The sequence below is a fragment of the Gymnodraco acuticeps genome, unplaced genomic scaffold (genome assembly GCF_902827175.1).
Source record: "Gymnodraco acuticeps unplaced genomic scaffold, fGymAcu1.1, whole genome shotgun sequence".
NCBI lineage: Eukaryota > Metazoa > Chordata > Actinopteri > Perciformes > Bathydraconidae > Gymnodraco > Gymnodraco acuticeps.
Genome location: NW_022990014.1, coordinates 498,187 through 518,109, shown reverse-complemented (window position 1 = coordinate 518,109; position 19,923 = coordinate 498,187). Strand labels below are relative to the sequence as shown.

At 44.4% G+C, this 19,923-nt stretch overlaps 1 protein-coding gene across 1 annotated transcript; it reads right to left on the bottom strand.

Moving 5' to 3' along the window:
- Window positions 1–5,354: 5,354 nt before the first annotated feature.
- fancb (FA complementation group B) lies at window positions 5,355–19,876 on the bottom strand. The gene is given in 9 exon segments (XM_034213295.1): window positions 5,355–7,588; window positions 14,730–14,970; window positions 15,052–15,476; window positions 16,262–16,431; window positions 17,275–17,403; window positions 18,280–18,369; window positions 18,464–18,619; window positions 18,708–19,328; window positions 19,330–19,876. Coding segments are annotated over 9 exon segments (2,541 nt in total). The 5' UTR covers window positions 19,633–19,876; the 3' UTR covers window positions 5,355–7,182.
- Window positions 19,877–19,923: the final 47 nt, after the last annotated feature.

Here is a 19,923-nt window from a genome sequence, read left to right as displayed (position 1 = left end):
TTTACACATCTCCTGTCTTGTTTAAGGCTTTGTTGTGTATTCTCTTGTTTTGATGCAACCATATTGCTTCCTTCACATGTAATAAATAAATACACAGAGGCCTTTGCAGGAAAATAAATACTGACAAAATAAGACACAAACACATGGAAATGCTTTTTGTGATCGGGTTGAAGATCAGATCAGAGAAAACGACAAACACAGTCCCCTCACCGAGCCCATAAGTCAGGGTGATGACACATGCCATGGATCGTTGGGTGACACAGATATGATCTGACAGCGGGTTTCCATTAATGCACGATAATGGACTTCACACTGTAGAGTTATGATTCCATCAGCTCGGGTTTACCCACCAGTTGAATGGAAAATACTGGCATTATGTACACAGACAGGAGAGGACCAATACATTAGATATTAATACAGTAAATAAAGATGTTTCTTAAAGGTCCACTATTATACTCTTTTTCATCAATATATTACAGGTCTCAGATATATACAAACATGTCTCTGAAGTGTTTGGCTCCAAATACCAAACAGATCATTGTAGCATTACCCATAATCCCCTCTGTTTCAGCCCTGTTTCAAAAGTGCTGATTCTCTGTCTGTTACTTTAGATGAAAATAAGGAGCCACTCCCCACGCCCGAGATATTTGGTTAAAAAGAACACAATGGTGCTCTAGGAGGAGATTCAGGTGATAAGGGGGGGGGGGGGGGGTACCTTGGTTGGTGATTGGCTAATGGTTACACAAGCCAAAACATCATTATGACATCATAAAGTGGCCAAAATCTGATCAGCTCATTTTCAGACAGGTTTTTATATAAATGGAGCAGGACAAAAAGAGAGAAAATATTTGTTCCTGAAACTTTGAAAATCTCTTTATACAGAGGGGACACATGTTGATGTAGAAAATACATGAAAAAACCCAAATATATCATCCTTAAAGAGACAGGAGTGGCTCCTTTTTATCCTAGTGTTACACTAATGATGCTTTTTCTTTATCATTGTATGGGTAATACCAGGATCCATCAATCCAACATTTATTTTAAAGATTAATAATACATGGTCTGTGGCAGCAGGTTTATTAAGAAGGCCACATGAATTATCCAAGTACTATTTTAATGCACACACAGGGATTATAAACTAATCAATAATACTAATCCTAGTCTGGAAATACCATCCATTTCACAGACACAGCCTTACATCACCCCCCAGTGTTATTGCTGTTTGATTATGCAGGGATGCAATAGCCTTTATGCAATCAAGTTCAGTATGACGGCTTATGAAGGGAAAATAATTTGCAGCTTATAATTGTGTTTAAGAGGGAAAACAACTTTCCATCTTTCATTAAGGTTTAAGGAGGCTGCTTTGTGCGGTCTGAGAGAGGCAAGAAATGAGGGTTACCATAGCAACAACACAGCAATTGAGAAGGCCAGTGCGAGAGAAAAGTAGAAAATGAATGGAGTTGAGAACACTGGAGCAGGATTCTGCCGAAAATGCGTCTCTTACGCCTGAGCATTTATTTTAATTAAACATTCATTTATACTGAATTAAAGTATGAATACAATCTGCAACAAATTCTGCTGTTTCCTGTTCATTCAGAGGAATATGCTTCCTTGTATATCTGTCAGAATATAAAGGTATTGACAATAACCTGCAATATATTAGAAATAAAATATAAATATAATGTAACGTTATTAACCCATACGTTAATGTGTTCGAATACACATAATGTTGTGTCTAATGTAATGCTTTTGTACAATTATGGTTACAGAATCTTTTTCTAACTACTTCATGATTGTACTTCATGTATCAAATACTTAAAATTTTTACCAAGATAAACATGCAATAAATAAAGTTAAAATGATATTGACTGATTTTCTTTTTTTATTCCGATTTTTCAAAGATATGGCGATGTTGATTTTTTGGAACAGGATATTAGATTGTGGTTAAATCTGATATTCTACCAGCACTGTGTGTGAGGGACATGCACGTTACATGGTCTATAAATGCTGCACAAAAAGTGTTTCACTTGGCACTCCAGCAACACAAATATTTCTCATTGATCATCTGCAGGCCGTTTGTATTGATCTGCACTCCTTTCTTATAGCTCCTGGTAGTTTCTTCTTTAATCATGTGTCCCCAGAAGCCATCTTCAAATGTATCAATCTGAAAACAGCTACTTTAATGCAACTAAACCATCTTCAACTTGGCAACCGTCTCTGCTGAGGAAGGCCATGAGATGTATTTGAGAGAAGTGGACCTTGTGTGAGAGTTTCTTGCCAACAGCCTGAATATTCAAGGTGAACAAATTATAATAAGAAGCCTGGCACATTAAATAGGTTTTATTCACATGTTGTGTACCCTTTTAATGTCTAGAGCAGTGGTTCTCAAACTTTTTTCAATAATGTACCCCCTTTGAAAAAAAAATTCAGCCACGTACCCCCTGATCAGCGCAAAAACTATTTGTTAAGGAAGAACAGCCTATATAAAGAGATACAGTACATGGCTGCACCATCAGTGTCTGATTTATTAAAACAACAACATTGTAACTGAGAAACACTTAAATGCTACATTTCAAATGTTTACAATCCATCACTAAATTCATGACAAACCAATTTTAACATCATGCAATAACACTAAGATGACATTAGTTGCATTGAACTGATCTTTTTCATAAGTTGTACTTACAATGTAGTGAGAAACATGGGCTTGTGCTTCACTGAGGATCTTTGTCATTCTGACAGGGAGGCAAACTGCAGTTATTACACTTCGCACTTTGAAATATGTGTAACTCTGTTAATATAAAACCCACACTGCTCAAACTTCGTTACTTTTCCTAAAATTGGTATATTTGTATATTTATTTATTTTGGGGCTATGGGAATGAAGAGAAAAAAAAATATGAGCATGGGATGTTGACCCCTCATATAAACATATGCATAATGCTGCGCTATACTTTGCTTATTGTTTAGGTGTCCTTTGATTAGCAGGCAGTCATATAATTAACTAGAACTATCTAGATCTGATAGATTTGGACATTACGCGAGTGAAGTATAACCGGACGCGAGAGAGATCAGATCAGCTGCTGCTGACGGAGAACATGCAGCTCTGCATGATCACAGCTCCGCTGCTGTGACGGATCGTTGAGTGGAGCAAAATACACTACGAGTTAGACCTAACACACTTAGCTAGTTTATCTACTCTGGAACTAGCTAAACTAGTTACAAATATATTTATTCTTTACTGTCGGGTCACTTATTACAGGTTCAGCGAGCTGCACGAGACTGACGGGCTGTCAGGAGAGGGAGAGGAAAAGAGAGCACCACGTTTATTTTTCTCATTTTATTATCCAGTTTGTTTAAATGCATTAATTATGTTTTTTTTTTTCATTAACATAAAATAAATCTCACGTACCCCCTGCAGTACTCCAACGTACCCCTAGGGGTCCGCGTATCCCCATTTGAGAACCACTGGCCTAGAGTATTAGGCCTAAGGGCAGGGCCGCCCCTCCCTACAGGCCAATCACGCAGGCTGCATGGGGCCCCGCCTTGCGCAGGGGGCCTCAGCTGCTGTGCGCAGTTCTCCGCTCAGTTCTCCGCTCAGTTCTCCGCTCAGTTCTCCGCGCACCCCCCGCGAGAGTGAGAGGTGACAAGGGGAGCACGTGTATAACCCGACACCGTTGCAATGAATCGACATCTGACCAATCACGGCTTTGATACGGCCACTAGTGCAGGTGAAGAGATGTCGGTGAAAAGACAGTTTCAGTCCGGGGCAAGCAAGAGGGGGAAAAAAACAAAACATGAAGAAACTAGAGCATCACTCGAAGGTGGGTTATTGTATGAGTCAAATGTACAACTTGTGAATGTTGTATAAGTCAAATTGCCAATTGCCATATTAAAACATCAGCTGCAATTCAGGACATGAAGAAGGCAGTCTCTGCAGAGCATACAGGCTAATGGAGTTGCAGTTATTTCCAGCATTCTTTATTTACCATTCATTCAAGTATGTTATGCCTTTTATCTGCTGATGTACAGGAGGAAGAGTGATACACTGTCTGTTTAGTTGGCTTACATAACAGTTAAAGTTTGCAGCCTAAAAAACATGGAGCATTTTTTCCCCTTTTATTCATTTTTATGTCTATTTGCACATTTCATGGTGACGCTCAGCCTCTCCCCTTAAGGCAAGGCAAGTTTATTTATATAGCACCTTTCAACACAAGGCAATTCAAGGTGCTTTACAAAAAAGAAAGACATTCAGACAAAGGCATTAAAAACAGTAAAAGATAATAAAAGAAACATTAAAAGAAAAAATACATGAATAAAAAGTACATGAATAAAAAGTAAACTTTTACTCCTAACAGTCATCATCATGTCAACCACAACACAGAGAAATACTGATATAAATGTGTGTGTAGTTGTTGATACATTGCTGACAGAGGGAACTATATTTGAATACAGATTTAAGAAATATCAGTTTTTGAGCATGTCATAAGCATGTTTTGTCTTGACTATATTACAACAATATTATAATAAAATAATATATTTATATTATTGAATTGATTATGATTATTATTATTATTAGTAGAAGTAGTTTATTTGCATTAATTATATTTTAATCTTTTTGAGGCTAGTATTTGGCAGGAAATGCAGACGTATTCACCTGTAAACGCATACTGAGCGACATACATGCACATTTACCATTTACCTCACTGTATAAAAAAAGTGTTGATAATAATAATAAACAGGAATTATATTTGCAAAGTAGCCTACTTTGTTTCCAAAAACAACTGTCGGTTGGGGGGGGGGCCTCATCTCACAATGTCGCTTGGGGCCCCAAGTTGGCCAGGGGCGGCCCTGCCTAAGGGCTTATATATTTGGTGAGATGTCCTAAAACAATTTAGCTTCTAGGTTAAATAATTAAAATATGGAAACATTAAGATTCAAGAAAATACTCAAGTTACTCGTGAGTATTTTCTATTTTTTAACTGCCGTGTTAACTCACATTTTGAGCCCCCTCAGAATAGACTATTGTGTGGATGTGGCGTTAATCAATGGAGTCCCTTTTTGTTTGGTTGACCCTCTGAGTTTCAGAGTCACGAGGACTGACCCTGATCAATAACAGTCAACAGCAGGAAGACACCAGACCAGCTCCCTCTTCACACATCATCAATTTAACATGTGTCAGCAGCACCATTCATCATCACAGATGTTTCAACATAATGATTACGCACTATCTGAGAATGATATGCAGACAAGAGGGTCAAACTCCAGGAAACAATGAAATAGACTATTTGAACCTCAAAAATAATATGACACAATATATAAACGTACCTTACTATATTGAATAAATCAAGAATAGGTTTTTAGATATTTTATTAATAGAAGAATTAAATACAAAAGCATGGCAGAACGTTTCCGCCATGTGCACCACACAACCACATTTAGAATACAAATATAACAGTATGACATTTTTATTCATAGTGTTGATATAAAGTCACATTTTATTTTTTTTAACTCAATAAACTGTTTAAAGCTTAAGTGACGGTTGATGCATCGACAAAGGTGACCGATGCAGAGATGTATTTATGTTCAATTTGTCTGCATCAATAAGTCAGATGGGATTTAGATGTTGGTTTACACATGCAAAAACAGCAACATTATTCATCTACCACATTTTCATTTTTCATTAAAGTGAGAGGACTTCAGCGGAGGCTAGAAACCCTGCAGCCCTCTTCCACCACTCACGGTTAATACAAGTTAACAGACAATAATGGGATATGACAAACCATATATTTTACTCTGGGTGGCAGTCAGGGCTGTTTTAGGGAGCACCAATACAATTTAATTTTCGTTTTCACATGTGATCCAAGTATTTCTCCCTGGTGTTATTTACTGTACAGAATTCAGAATTCATTTTCTGTGCTCGAAGTGACAGAAGTGTTTGTGTCACAGCCACAGAAAGGTGTGTGTGTGTGTGTGTGTGTGTGTGTGTGTGTGTGTGTGTGTGTGTGTGTGTGTGTGTGTGTGTGTGTGTGTGGTGTGTGTGTGTGTGTGAGGTGTGTGTGTGTGTGTGTGTGTGTGTGTGTGTGTGTTGTGTGTGGTGTGTGTGTGTGTGTGTGTGTGTGGTGTGTGTGTGTGTGAGGAGGGGAGAGAAGTGTGAGGTGAACTAGCTTCGTGTGGAAAGTCAAGTCGTATCAATAAAAGAGCAAAAGCTAACTGAGCTGCTTTATTTCCATTCTAAACAAGACAAATATATATGTAGTACTTCTGTTACATAAACTGCATTACCATCATAAAGTAATACGTTAGGAATCACTCAATTAGAAGTAATTATGACTCAGCTGTGTGCAGTGGCAGCTGCCAGTGGAAGTGTTACTTGCAATGAAGCAGACATATTAAAGGTGTAAAAAAGGGAGGGTTCCTCTCTCTCCTCAGACGGAGTACTTCACACCCATGGAGTAGCTACCAGAACAAACTAAATGCACATTCATGTTCTTCAGCCTCCACAGGGGGGAACAAAAACCCTTCCCTGCCATTTCAGCAGACAGTATGGCCAAGCTGCCGCAGTCCTCATATAAGAAACTCAGTCTTTTCAAGTATATGAGGTTTGGATGAACAACATTTTAACTAACACTGCTGACAGCCTAAGAGAAACAGGATGACGGACTAGAAGGAACAACAAACATCGTTTCGAAAAGGGAAATAAATGAACCGTGAGGGGAAAACACCACTAAAAGCTTTCAGTAAACTCCAGTCACTGTGCAGATGTGTAACCCCTTTGCTCTGCCATCATCTGTTGCCTTTATTAATAACACAAACGGTTGCTCACTACAGGATGAGAGTGGTTTGTCTCTTACAGAAAAGCACACAGCAACAACAGCAGCAGCAGACATTAAAGAGTGTTTTTTTTATAAATACAGGGGACATGAGAAGAAGCAGGAGCAGCATCCCATCAGTATCAGATTAAGGCTGTGGAACTGAAGAGGTGATTCAGTAGAAATAGGCTGAAGCTCTTCACAGCAGCAGAGACTATTAGATACTGTATAAACCCCAAGAGAGACTGACGCACACAGGATACACCAGAGACGTAAACAAGCCAGCAAAGAGGGCCTCTTTCAGTACAGGTGACATTCAAAAAGCATGATGAACCCTCTTGATTTTCAACAACAACCACGTCAACAGCATATCAGCTGAGCAAAGTCCTCTGAGTTTCTAACAGAGCTGCCAAATCCCCATGGAGCTGGAATTCGGACATGCTTTGTGTTAGCCTACGATAACTCTGCACCTCCACCAGGGGGCTCAACCTCCTCCTACTCCTCTCCACGTCCCGCTGAAACAAGTCCCTACACCTCTGGAGTCCCTTCACAGATCCTGGTTCAGGGGTCTCCTCGTGTCCCAGGCTATCCCTCCCCTCCTCTTTATCAGTAAGCAGCGATGACACACAGTCTCTGAGCGACACCACCTCTCTCTCCAGTGCCAGAGACAACATTTGAGCAGCTTCCTGTCCTCTTGTACCTTTGACAGGCTGGATGGAGCAGCACGCAGGGAGGAACGCCAGAAGAGAGTTCAGGAACTGGAGGGTCTGTAACTGGCTGCAAAGGAAAAACAGAGACACAATTTGCACGTTATAATATTATGTTGCAATAGATAGAAACATGTCTGAGTTTCTTTATGTCTATTTATAATGTATCATTCATCAGCTGCTTCATACTCACCTACCTGTTCAGTGTTGATTTGCAGAATTTGTCATTTTAAGTGCTGGGCAGAGAATCACTTTGATATTCAGTGGAATATCACACTGACACGCTTCCCAGTCAACTTTGAATCCATTAATATAAATTGAGCGGCAGTGCCCACCTCTACTACCTTCCTTAGTTCTTTTAAATACAATTGAATAATTCAGTACGAGTCCCTCGTAGTAGTGTTTGAACCAGAGCAGTAATATCATTTGCAAATTATTAGGAAATATCTATAATGGACAAGATAGTCTATGTTTTTTACTTTATGACACTGTTAACGTAATGGCATAACCAGTAGGATAACCAAAGAAAGTTCAACCTAATAGAAAAATGTAAAGTGCATCGGTGCTTCTCCATTTAATGGACGGACATGAACGTGAGTGACGCAAAACAACATTCTGCCAAAGGTCAGGTGCCACACTGTTGCACGGATGGCAGGTGGCTATAATGCACCAATAGGAGAAGACTGCTAGTAAAGAGAGCAAAAATAATCAAATGATTGATTCTGACATTTTAACAATCAAATGATAACCCAAATCCTTTAAAAAAACGTAATAGGAGATGAACCTATATAGCTGTTAATTGATGCCTTACTAGTAAGTAAATATGGATGTATGTGACGAAGGTAACTATAGGTTACTTACGTAACCCCAGTTCTCAGAGTAACATGAAGTGAGATGTCTCACTATGGGATGCGCCTCATCGCGGAGCAAACAGAAGCATCAATCTCATTACACCAATCCTGATTGGCTGGTGATCTTGACGTCAACGTCAGGGAATCACCCCCTATAAGTAGCTTGCGCCACGACGCATGCGTCATTCAAAATAAGCACCTCTTCTCGCTTCACCATAGCAAGGAGGGCCGTCTGGTGAGACATCTCACTTCATGTTACTCTGAGAACTGGGGTTACGTAAGTAACCTATAGTTCTCATTCATAACACTCCGTTCGATGTCTCACTATGGGAAATTGTAGCTCCCGTATTGCCAGACGAGCTTATCTCGAAAATCACCAACCAACCAGAACTTAACAGGTAGAGTCCCGACTCAACAAGGTGCCCAGCACTGCTCGGGCCACGCTTGGAGCGGAGACGTCTAGCCTGTAAAAGCGGACAAAAGTGAGCGGCGAGGACCAGCTTGCCGCTGCACAGATGTCTTGGATGGAAACACCCTTGAACAAAGCCCAGGATGTAGCCAGGCCCCGAGTCGAGTGAGCCTGCAGACCCGAAGGTGCTTGCAAACTCTGACTCGTATAGGCCAAAGCAATTGCCTCCACAATCCAGTGGGAGAGCCGTTGCTTAGTAACATGCTTGCCCTTGTGAGGGTTAGCCCAGGACACAAAGAGTTGGTCATTAAGACGAAGCTCCTTTGATCTGTCCATATATGTGCGTAAAGCACGGACTGGACACAACAGATCCTGCTGCTGTTCCCCGGAGGAAACCAGCGGCGGAGGAAATGCCTTAATGTCAATTGGGGTACACGAACCAACCACCTTTGGTGTAAAGGCAGGGTTGGGCTTCAACAACACTTGTTTGCCCTGGGGCGAACTGAGTGCATGAAGGATGTACAGACAGCGCATGAATATCACTGACCCACTTGGCGGATGCCAGGGCCAGTAACAGCACTGTCTTGAGTGACAGATGTTTCATGTCAGCTCCTTCCAGGGGTTCAAATGGGGTCATTCTGAGCCCATTTAAAACCACTGCCAAGTCCCATAAGGGCACCAGTGACCTGGAGACAGGGAGGAGCCTGCGAGCTCCCTTCATAAAACGGCAGACCAAAGGATGTTGGCTAGCCGTCTTACCCTCAAAGCCCACATGGCATGCAGCAATAGCAGCCAGGTACACCTTGATCGTGGAGAAAGCTCTGTGTTTATCGATCAAGTCCTGTAGAAATGATAAAATCACCCCGACAGGACATTGAAAGGAGATGTGTCCTTCTTGAAGGCACCACTCCTCAAACACCCTCCACTTACAGTCATAAAGAGACCTGGTGGAGGAAGCTCTCGCACTCTGAATAGTGTTTATCACCTTCTGAGGGAGTCCCACTGTATTCAGATTGTACCACTCACGGGTCAGGCCCATAGTGCCCCGCGCTCTGGGCGTGGGTGAAGGATCACCCCCCCCGCCTGAGACAATCTGTCCCTGCGTAGCGGGGGCTGCCATGGCTGCCCGCACAACAGCTGATATATCTCCGCCAGCCCGTACGTTGCGGGCTAGGGCGGAGCCATCAGGATAAGTGTGTGGCGTTGCTCCTTCACTCTGGCCAGAGTTGGGGGTATCAGAGCCAGGGGTGGGAACGCGTACAGAAGACCCGGAGGTCAATCGTGTACGAGTGCGTCCACGCCTAACGGTGCGTTTAAATCGTGCATTAAAGAGAACAGCTGTCATTGAGGATTTTGTCTTTATGCGAACAGATTTAACGCGGCTCTGCCATAACGCACCCTCAGCGGACTCACGATCCTTGGATGTGGAGTCCAGTCTGCATAGAGTGGTGCACCTCTGGACAGTAGTTCTGTCACTCACACATGCGTCGCTCTCAGAGAGAGGAGATGTCTGCCGCTCCAAGGGATCAGTTGGTCTGCCAGTGTGTGTGACTGGAGACAACGCAACCTCCCTTGGCGGTTCATACACGATACTGTGGTCGTGTTGTCTGTCCTCACGAGGACATGGTGTCCTCTGAGAGAAGGCAGAAAGCGTTTTAAGGTGGGGAACACCGCTAAAAGCTCCGGGTGATTTACGTGCGCCCGCTGGAGGTCTCTGCTCCAGAGACCCCTCACCGGGCGACCTTCGTAAATACCCTATCAGCCTGTCAGACATGCGTCCGTGGTGACCACCTTCCGTGAAAGGACAGCACCCGTAGGCGCGCCCCGTACTAGAAAAGTCGGGTGCGGCCAGTGGCGTAGTGCCACTACGCATTTCATAATAACCAATACTCTCCGCACGCCGTGGCGCGCGGGGTTTAGTTTTATTATGAGACCCATGTTGAGCAGGTGCTTTACGAGGACATTTGTCTGTGTAATCTGACTCTGAGAATCTCTCTCTCCAGAATATGGGTTGACTCTCCCCGGCTTGTGAATACAGATAGCCCGAGAAGCGAGGGGGGGTGACGGTGACTTGGAGTCTGTAGCTCCGTGTAACTGTCTTGAGAAACCCAAGCAGATGTCGTGAGCATCTCCCGCTGTATGCTCCTTAGAGCCAGCTGAGATGTCACGTCTCTTCCCCTCTGAGTCTCTATTTGTTGTGTTATGGGGCCCTCCAGTGTCTGAGCACTGTGGTGCCCCATTTCGACAATCCCCACCGACACAGCGCATGCGTGTGGCGGTGGTGCCCTTACGGCTCCAGCCGGCACTGCGCATGCATGTGACGGTGGTGCCTTTACAGCTCCAGCTGGCACTGCGCATGCGCGTGACGGTGGTGCCTTCACGACCCCAGCCGGCACTGCGCATGCGCGTGACGGTGGTGCCTTTACAGCTCCAGCCGGCACTGCGCATGCGCGTGACGGTGGTGCCTTCACGACCCCAGCCGGCACTGCGCATGCGCGTGACGGTGGTGCCTTTACAGCCCCAGCCGGCACTGCGCATGCGCGTGACGGTGGTGCCTTCACGACCCCAGCCGGCACTGCGCATGCGCGTGACGGTGGTGCCTTTACAGCCCCAGCCGGCACTGCGCATGCGCGTGACAGTGGTGCCTTTACAGCCCCAGCCGGCACTGCGCATGCGCGTGGCAGTGGTGCCTTCACAGACCCGTCAATTGTCCGCCCTTTGAGAGAGGCCGTAGCTGCTCTCAGAAGGGGAACAGCTGACGGACTGTTTATTGTTTTGCTTTTCATTTTCTCGAGCTGCGCCCTTGGCTCGAAGCCTGGATGCGTCAGCGGAAAATGTTTTATGACAGAAAAATCAATAAGTGTGTGACATGTGTTTATGCGGACTTGAGGATGGTGTTGAGGCATCTCTCGAGGCGGCGGGAACACATTTAGAGCTGGGGAACCGTAGACTTCCAGCTCTGTCACAGAGGGGAGAAGGAGGGGCTGTCACGCCGCTCGCTTCTTCTTCCTCGACTGCTGGCCGAAATTCTGGGTTGGCTGCGCCTGGACTGCAGCCGGAACCGGAGATTTTCTAGGCCAGCTCGCTGCGACCTCTGCGTTTTCGGTATTTTGAACCGAGCAGGGTTCGGGGCAGCTTGGACGAAGGGCTGCCGCTGCGAAGGCAGCGGCTGGGCCCTTCGAGGGAGGCAGAGGTGGAGGGCCTCGTCCTCCTTCTTTTTCGACTCGCATCTCCTCTGCATGGAGGCAAGAGCGGAGCCGAAAATCCCCTCGGGAACGATGGGCATGTCAAGCACATCCTCCTTTTCCCGGTCTGGGAGGTTGGTGAGGTTGAGCCATCTAGCTCTTTCCTGCACCACCATGATCCCCATTGTTTTGCCCGTGGCCTGGACGGCGCAGCGTTGGACACGGAGACAAATGTCTGTGACCGCGGCCAACTCGTCCAGAACGGCCGGTCCAGGATTAATCGACATATCCTCACAGAGCTCTGCTTGGTATGCGGTTAGCAGTGAGGAAACGTGGCCTGGCGGACAACGCTGCGGCTCTGTAGGACCGTTCAGTCATGGTCGACTGGAAACGGTCCACCTTCGCTGGCAGCGTGGGGTTCCTGCTTGGTGACGTCCCATCCTCGGTAGGAGGTGGGCTGCCACCAGCAGTTCCATCGGCGGTATGCGGAGCAGGCCGAGCCTCTCCATACCGTCGCAGTCTAGGGAGGAGGCACCCTGGATTGGGGCCTTGTTGCTAAAGGGTCGGTCCCTCCACGAGACCGACACCTCATCCAACATCTCCGGGAAGACCGGGAGGAGTTGCCTCCTTGTCCTCGTTGCGGGGAGAATGTTTCCCCTCGTAACGGGACCTGGCGGTCTCCTTGGCCATTTCGGGCCACGGGATGTCTAGCCTGGACACAGCGCGCTGACACGCGGCCTGCAGGTCCATGCTCAGACAGGGCGAAGCTGGTGTGCTATCGCCCGGGAGAGCAGCCATCGCTCCCGGCTTTGCCGTTTGAGCCGATGACATGAAGATATCTTCTTCTTGCTCATCCGAATCAGACAGGAGGGACTCAGAGGTGTCCTCTTCGTCCTCCATGTAGTCTAATTCCAGGACATCCTCCGCGGGCGAGACCATGGTGAGGTCTCGCCGGGAGCTCCCGCCTGGTGAGGCGTGGGGCTCCGTTCCCGCGTCTCTTGCCGCCACCGGGTCCCGGCCTGACACGGCGTGGGATCCCGGTTCCGCAGCTGCCGCTGTTAGTGAGCCCCAGACCGACACAGTGAGGGGCTCAGTCTCTGCGGCGGACGCCCCCGTGTCTTGATTGCCAAACGGCGAATCAGTGGACATGAGGGAGTCCTGTTCCAACAAGCTAGCTTGGTGTGCTAGCCGTCGGTGGAGGCTCTTTCGGATGAAACGGGCAAAATGCCCGCACGAGCCGGGGTTGTCGATAGCTTCCTGGGCGTGTTCCAGCCTGAGGCAGGACGAGCAGACCTGGTGTGAGTCTGTGCCTGCTATCTTCAACCCGCAGCCGCATGACCGAGCCTCTGAGTCCCTGACTCCTCTGGTGTGAGGGGGAGAGGCGTCCATCTTGTTCGCCTCGTGGCGTGGAGAGGACCCGCTCGTAACAGGTACGTCGTTGAGAGAAAAGTGTTACCAACCCGTCCTTAATCCGGAGAAAAAGGGACGGTGTGGGTCCTTTGTTCTCAAAGAATATTGACTGGTGTGTCAATATACTTCTAATCCTTTTCTCCTCCGTGAGAGAGAAAAAGAAAAGCGTCCTCGCTACCGTGGTGTCGGTAGTAAGGGGAAGCTAGCTAGCAACAGGTGCGTAGCTAGCTTGAGAAAAATCAAAACCTTACCTTACTTTCCGGGGAAAGAAACGGCGAGGTCGATTTTAATACTAACTGCCGTTAGTATTACCGTCTTCTTGCGAAGCAGAAGGAGCAGCCGGCGAGCGCCCGTCGACCGAAATGTTTTGGATTTGGGTTCAGTCTGTGGACTGTTAAGCTTGTCCGGCTACTGTAGAGATGTGCTCTGAAGCGAGAAGAGGTGTTTGAATAACGCATGCGTCGTGGTGCAAGCTACTTATAGGGGGTGATTCCCTGACGTTGACGTCAAGATCACCAGCCAATCAGGATTGGCGTAATGAGATTGATGCTTCTGTTTGCTCCACGATGAGGCGCATCCCATAGTGAGACATCGAACGGAGTGTTATCAGGCCGGGTAATATTGCACTTTATTAGCGTGATTGCACAGTACAGTTGACATTACATATTTGCACATAATTTATACTAATTATTGAGGTAGTATCTTTTAACTGATTAAACCGTATTTATTGGAATGTCGTCTGGCAGGTGCTGGTCGGGTCCTCGGCTCCGCCTGAAAAGATTGGGGAGTTTGCGAGAGCGCAGAGAGTAGTTATGCTGGTGTAAGGATGACAGCGGTTGAGAGTAATCAGGGTGCAAATAATATGTTGATGTCTGTGGCTGATGATTGTGTGCACCTGGTGTTCTGTGTTGTCTCCTCCCCCCTCACCTATGTCTTGTTAGTATGTGTGTATTTAGGTGCCGTTTCCTTGTAACTGGGTGTGTGAGATCCTGGTGGCTGCAGGATGTGTGCAAGGAGAACAGCAGGATTGAGGCTGTGATCTTTGTGCACATGATTTTAATAAATGCCCACGTCGGGTTATATTTTTGGACGTTCTGCTTCTGCCTCCTTGCTTAGTCTGGGCCGCTCAACGGTCAGTCTCACAATGTAACGAATGCAGGTTTCTAAATATTCCAAAAATCAGCTTTGCAAACACTTTATGAGAGGAAATGGATAAACCATTTGTTGCAAGCCACACTATTTCACATTGATTTCACTTAACTGACATGATTATGGCCAATCTCTTCATTCTACCAACACTTACAACTCGGAGGCAGTACTGACAACTTAGAGCTTCTTTTAAAGAGAGTTATTTACCTGGAGTGGACTGACAGTTCCCCCTGGAATGGGGTTATCTGATGCCAGTGAAGCAGCATGAGAGGAGATGGTCCTGAAGAATTTAACAGAAGATACTGAGGGCTCACTGCCAACCTCTTACAGCCCTCTCTTCTCTGAATCCAGCCATCCACATCACCTAGGCTGTGATCTGGAGAGTCTATGAGGAAGACCCAACGATCCAGCACCGCCATCAAACTCAGCAAGTCTTCTTCAACCTCATCTGGGCACAAACAAAGAAGACAACAATGAACAAACACAAGCCAATTGTTTAATCTCAAATTGAGTGTATTTTTGGTATTACCTGTTTTGAGTTCAGGGTTTTTTAACAGTCTGGTTTGGAAATCACTGTGGATGTCTAAAGCAACTTGACCACAATGCAGGACCACCGGTTTTGGGTTGCACACAGGGGCAAAAGCATCTTGTCTCTGGACGTAATGGAGCACGACACGGCACTTGACAAAGCCAGAGGTCAACAGAGGTGTCAGCCTGGACACAGCAGTCACAGCAAGTCTGCATGTGTTGAGATCATTGGCTCTGCCTGCCTTGTGCTGCTTGCTTCTTTTGGCTGCAGGCTCTGAATATGTGGAGGCAGATGAGGAGGAGGATGATGAGGAGGAGGAGCGGGGCGCAGGGAGCAAGAACACTTGGCTTTGGGTTTGGATGACTGCAGGCGTTGAGCTCTGACCCGCCTCTGTCAGGATGGATAAGCTCACACTGGCCGATGGTCTAGAGCAAAAATAACACATCATAAAACATATCAGATATCACATGGACAGTAGGGTATCATACTGAAATCACTTCTTTTTTTAAATGCCTGACAGCTTGAGAACTGATTAAAAACACCAACATCTCCAGGTGGCGACATGCCATCAGCTGGACAAGTGCAATCCAAACAGCATTAGGGAGCAATTAGGCCAGAAGTAGCTTTCCTCCACATGTTCACAGATAAAAACAGGAACAGGTGGAGAGAGGACTCTGATAAGTTTCAAAAAAGGAAATTGGAGAGTAATTAAATAACATGTTGCATTGATGACCAGTTTACCACGCTGCATTTGCCTTCGATAAATATATATTTGGCAGCAATCAAAGAAGCAATAATGGGTCAGAGCTGTTGTTGACTGAGATTAACAGACTAAGATTGAATTAATCATGTAAAAAAACTATGAACACAGGTAGAAATTGTACCTCACAAATGTGATTAATTTGATATAATTTGTCCACCTGCATCATTTTTTTTTATTTCTGACAAATGTTATCAGGAAGTATTGATATGGTCTGACAGCTAGACATAAGCACTTCTCACTAGACTTAAAAGTGGAGTGCCATTTATTTGTGCCTGTATCTTTATCATAATAAATCAACTACACTTTTAGTCTTTTAGAAGAACTGCCGATAAGTGTTTAGATAATGTCATATTCAAGGAATATTTAAGAAGGCTGATGCCTCGGTGAATACAGCTCACACATTCTTCACAGACATTGCATTTCAATTAAAAAACAAATGATGTTTACATTGAGCTGTCAGTAGTTAGTATCACTCCCACAACCATTCGCTCCTCGGTAATGCGATGCCACAGCTTGTCAACTTGAGGTTTTGAAAGCCCTGCTGGCATATCTTGTGTCTTGTCAGCCATGGCCTCATCCTTTGACTCATCACAGTCCCACAGAGCAATAAGGCCTTCCTGGACAGAAGGTGAAAATACTATAATCAGCGATGACAGTGTGTGACAGCATTGACAGCAATAGCAGTTTATGTCAAATATTTCAATTTGCCCAGGTACATATTTAGTGGACTTTCATAATACTATTCAAAAACAAAGAGTGTGCCAGTGATACTCTCTGTCAAATACAGTAGAATTATTCCTGGCATATTTATTGAATTCCTTCAGGCCACATTCATCATTTGATCTGTGTGGCAAGTCTTGTGACCACAGCAAAAGGAAATTAAAGCAACAGTAAGAAAAACATTTAAAATAAAAAACATTAAATGACATCAAGCCGTTTGCATTTATTGCCTGTATTTGCTTCCTCAATGCCTCAGGCAGGAATAGGAGCAATTACTACATCAGCCTCATGTGAGATGCCATTTCAAATATGAAAATGTATTAACATGAGTGACAAATGCTGGAGTAAAAAGAACTGAGGGGGAGGAGGGCGGGACTAACAGTAATACAAATCTCACCGTTTTTTTTTTTGTGTGTGTTCTTAAATTCCCCCAAAAATGTATTATAAAATGTATCGCATTGAAGTTGCTAACTGATTTGAAATGCATGTCAGTGTTACAGATATATTATTATCATAGATGCAACTGAAAACAGCACCAGCTAATACCATGTGATAAGACTTTATGTTATCTAGTCTTAGTGCTAGAGAGGGCACCTTTCTGGGATAGAGACACATTTACTTACAGCGGTGGGATCAAATCAGACCTGCGGTACCTTGCTGCATGTTGTCCACACTCTATCCCCCTTTTACGTCTATCTTCAACTGCACTAATATAAGGAGAAAATACCAATATTCTGTACCTGCTCAGGCTGGGTGAGAATCGTCTCTCTTTCTGAGACCACGTTGGTAAGGGCTTGGACGGACTGCTGTAGAACTCTGTCCTTCACTCTCAGCTCCCTTTGAAGATCCTGGAGCACGCTCAATCCACTCTGCAAACAGATCACAGTTGAGAGTCTATATTAGATCTATATTATAGATGAAACACACATTGAGGGTCTACGAGAACGTTTCCCCCCAGATTTAGTTTTTTGAAAGTTTAATTTCAAAATCTCTCGTAAAAATAACCATCGCTAAATGTACTATAAGCATAATATGGTGTTATGGGTTAACTTCAATATTTTTACAGTATTAATACAATACTTTTCTGACATCTTCAGTATATACACATCATTTATATTGTAATGTATGTCGACCTACATGTGAATTATGGCCAACAATATCTATGTGTTCTAGAGATGCAATAAACTAAGGCCTGGAATTATTTGAATGAAACTATTGATAAGATGTTCCAAACAACCATGCAGTGATGTACCTAGGGAATAAAGGTCTAAAAAGAACAGACATCAGAATTGTGCTTATTGACAACAAAGGAGCTCTATGAAGCTGAGCCTCCAGGGAAAGAACAATGGTCTTAGATTGTCCAGGCTATCTTTTTAATGAAAAGCAGACATAACAGTTTAAATTAATGACAAGAATGAGAAAGTGTGTACTGCCCTCAACAAATGATTTTAAATTGTAGTTTATTTTGTGATGTGTTGTATGAAATGAATACTCATAATGTTCTGTCCAAAAAAAAAGAACTATATATAATAAAGCCATATGCATTTTCAGTAATATGAACAAGAGTTCACCTCTTTACATCATTTTGTTCATTTGTCCTTTTGCGTCATTAATTCATTTTTTTGTAAAAACCATATTATGATGTAATAATATCATTAGGATATATGATTGACTATGCTAAAAGCATTGTTTTCCTTTCCAAAAGACTAGTGCTGTCGGTCCAGTAATAGATTAGGAATGCTTACCTGTAGTCTGGACTCTAGAGCTCTAAGGGTGAGAAGATCGTTCTCTGGTGGAGGAGGCGGAGTCTTTGGTGCACCACCGTCCTGACCACGCTGAAAAGTGTAATTAAATCAGTTAGCTGACCACCAACCAATGTTTTCTCTAATAATGAAAATATCCACATGACGAGTACATGTTATGCCTTACAGAATATGAAATGCCACAAAGGTCAGTGAGGAGATATTTTTCTATAGGCTGTCCTGTTGTGCCTTGATTATTAAAAACCAACAGCATCTGGTCTGTTCCACATCCCAGGAAGTCATCCACATGAACAGAACTGACACTTGACCAGTGGGAGGCTATCTGGGGGAGAGAGTTTACAAAGTAGGCTTAGAGAAGGAGAGTCAAGCAGAACATAGAATTAAAATAAAGATATTTAACATTGGTTTACCTGAAATGTTTCCTTGCGAATAGCACATACATGCCCCTGGTAAAAAGATACGACAAAGAGGCAGCCATTTCTCCCTGTGTTGACCATCTGAATGTGTTCAGCTTGTTCAAAGGGGAGCTGACACACATCTTTCACAATGCCATTCTCAAAATATACAAGTTGCTGATTAGAAGTTGCTGCAACCAAAGTGGATTCCAGCACATCATCCACTTGTTCAGCTGACAGCACCAAGATGCACCGTGTGATGCAAACATAGGGATGAGGCAAGACCATAGAGCCATCAAACACATGTCCACTTTCAACAAAATAACCCAGGGTTTGTCCTGTGGACTGAGTATTTGAGCAATGGTCTGAAAGTGTTTTTAGTCCAAGAACAAATACCTGTTCTTTGTGGAGGGGAAGTTCTCCAATAACACTATGGGACAACTCAATGGGTATCTGTTTCACCTCTCCTGCCTGCAGAGATGCAAAGAAGACATTCCCAGCATGGCTCCACAACACTGTGGGGCCCTGGAGGATAGACACATTCTCCTTCATTTGATAAGGGAGTTTAAACTCAATGCAGGGCTCCAGTCTGTTAGAGCTGCTCAGTGTGAGAAGACTATAGTGGAAACTTCCCCCCCCTTTCGCTTTTCTTTGTCACTAAAATGCACGGCATGGCGACTCTCTTCTGAACGTTTATGGCACATTTACATTTTACAATATCCACACGCGCAGATCTCTTCCTGCTGATGACAGCTGCTCCATCAGCTGCCTTCAGGAACGTGTTGTCTTCCCGTTCAAATGAAAGACTGCAGAATATTAACTCACTTTTTTCGCTGTCATGTGTGGCTGAAGCTCGTTTACAGTTAAATAAGATTATCTTTCCAAAGAGGGAAAGACGATGGAGATTTAGATACACATCTGCCGAGGGTAATAACTCCATTATGCAAGAGGGAAGCTTCGGATGCCGACCTGGTTCGATCTTTCCTTATTGACAAGCTGAGTTAACGGTATTGCTAAGCTTGGAGCTGTCACTCTCATGACAGAAGCCTCAACAATATGTACATATTGACGACTAGTTGCTAAATGTACTTGTGAGAAAGAAACTAAGCCGTATTGAACGTTGCATAGAGACTGTTGCACACTCGAAGTGGCGCGCCAACTCAAATCGAACGCTTCCTGTCAGTCCAAGTGCATTGTGGGTAAGACTGATAAACAACAGTGAGTTGACGAT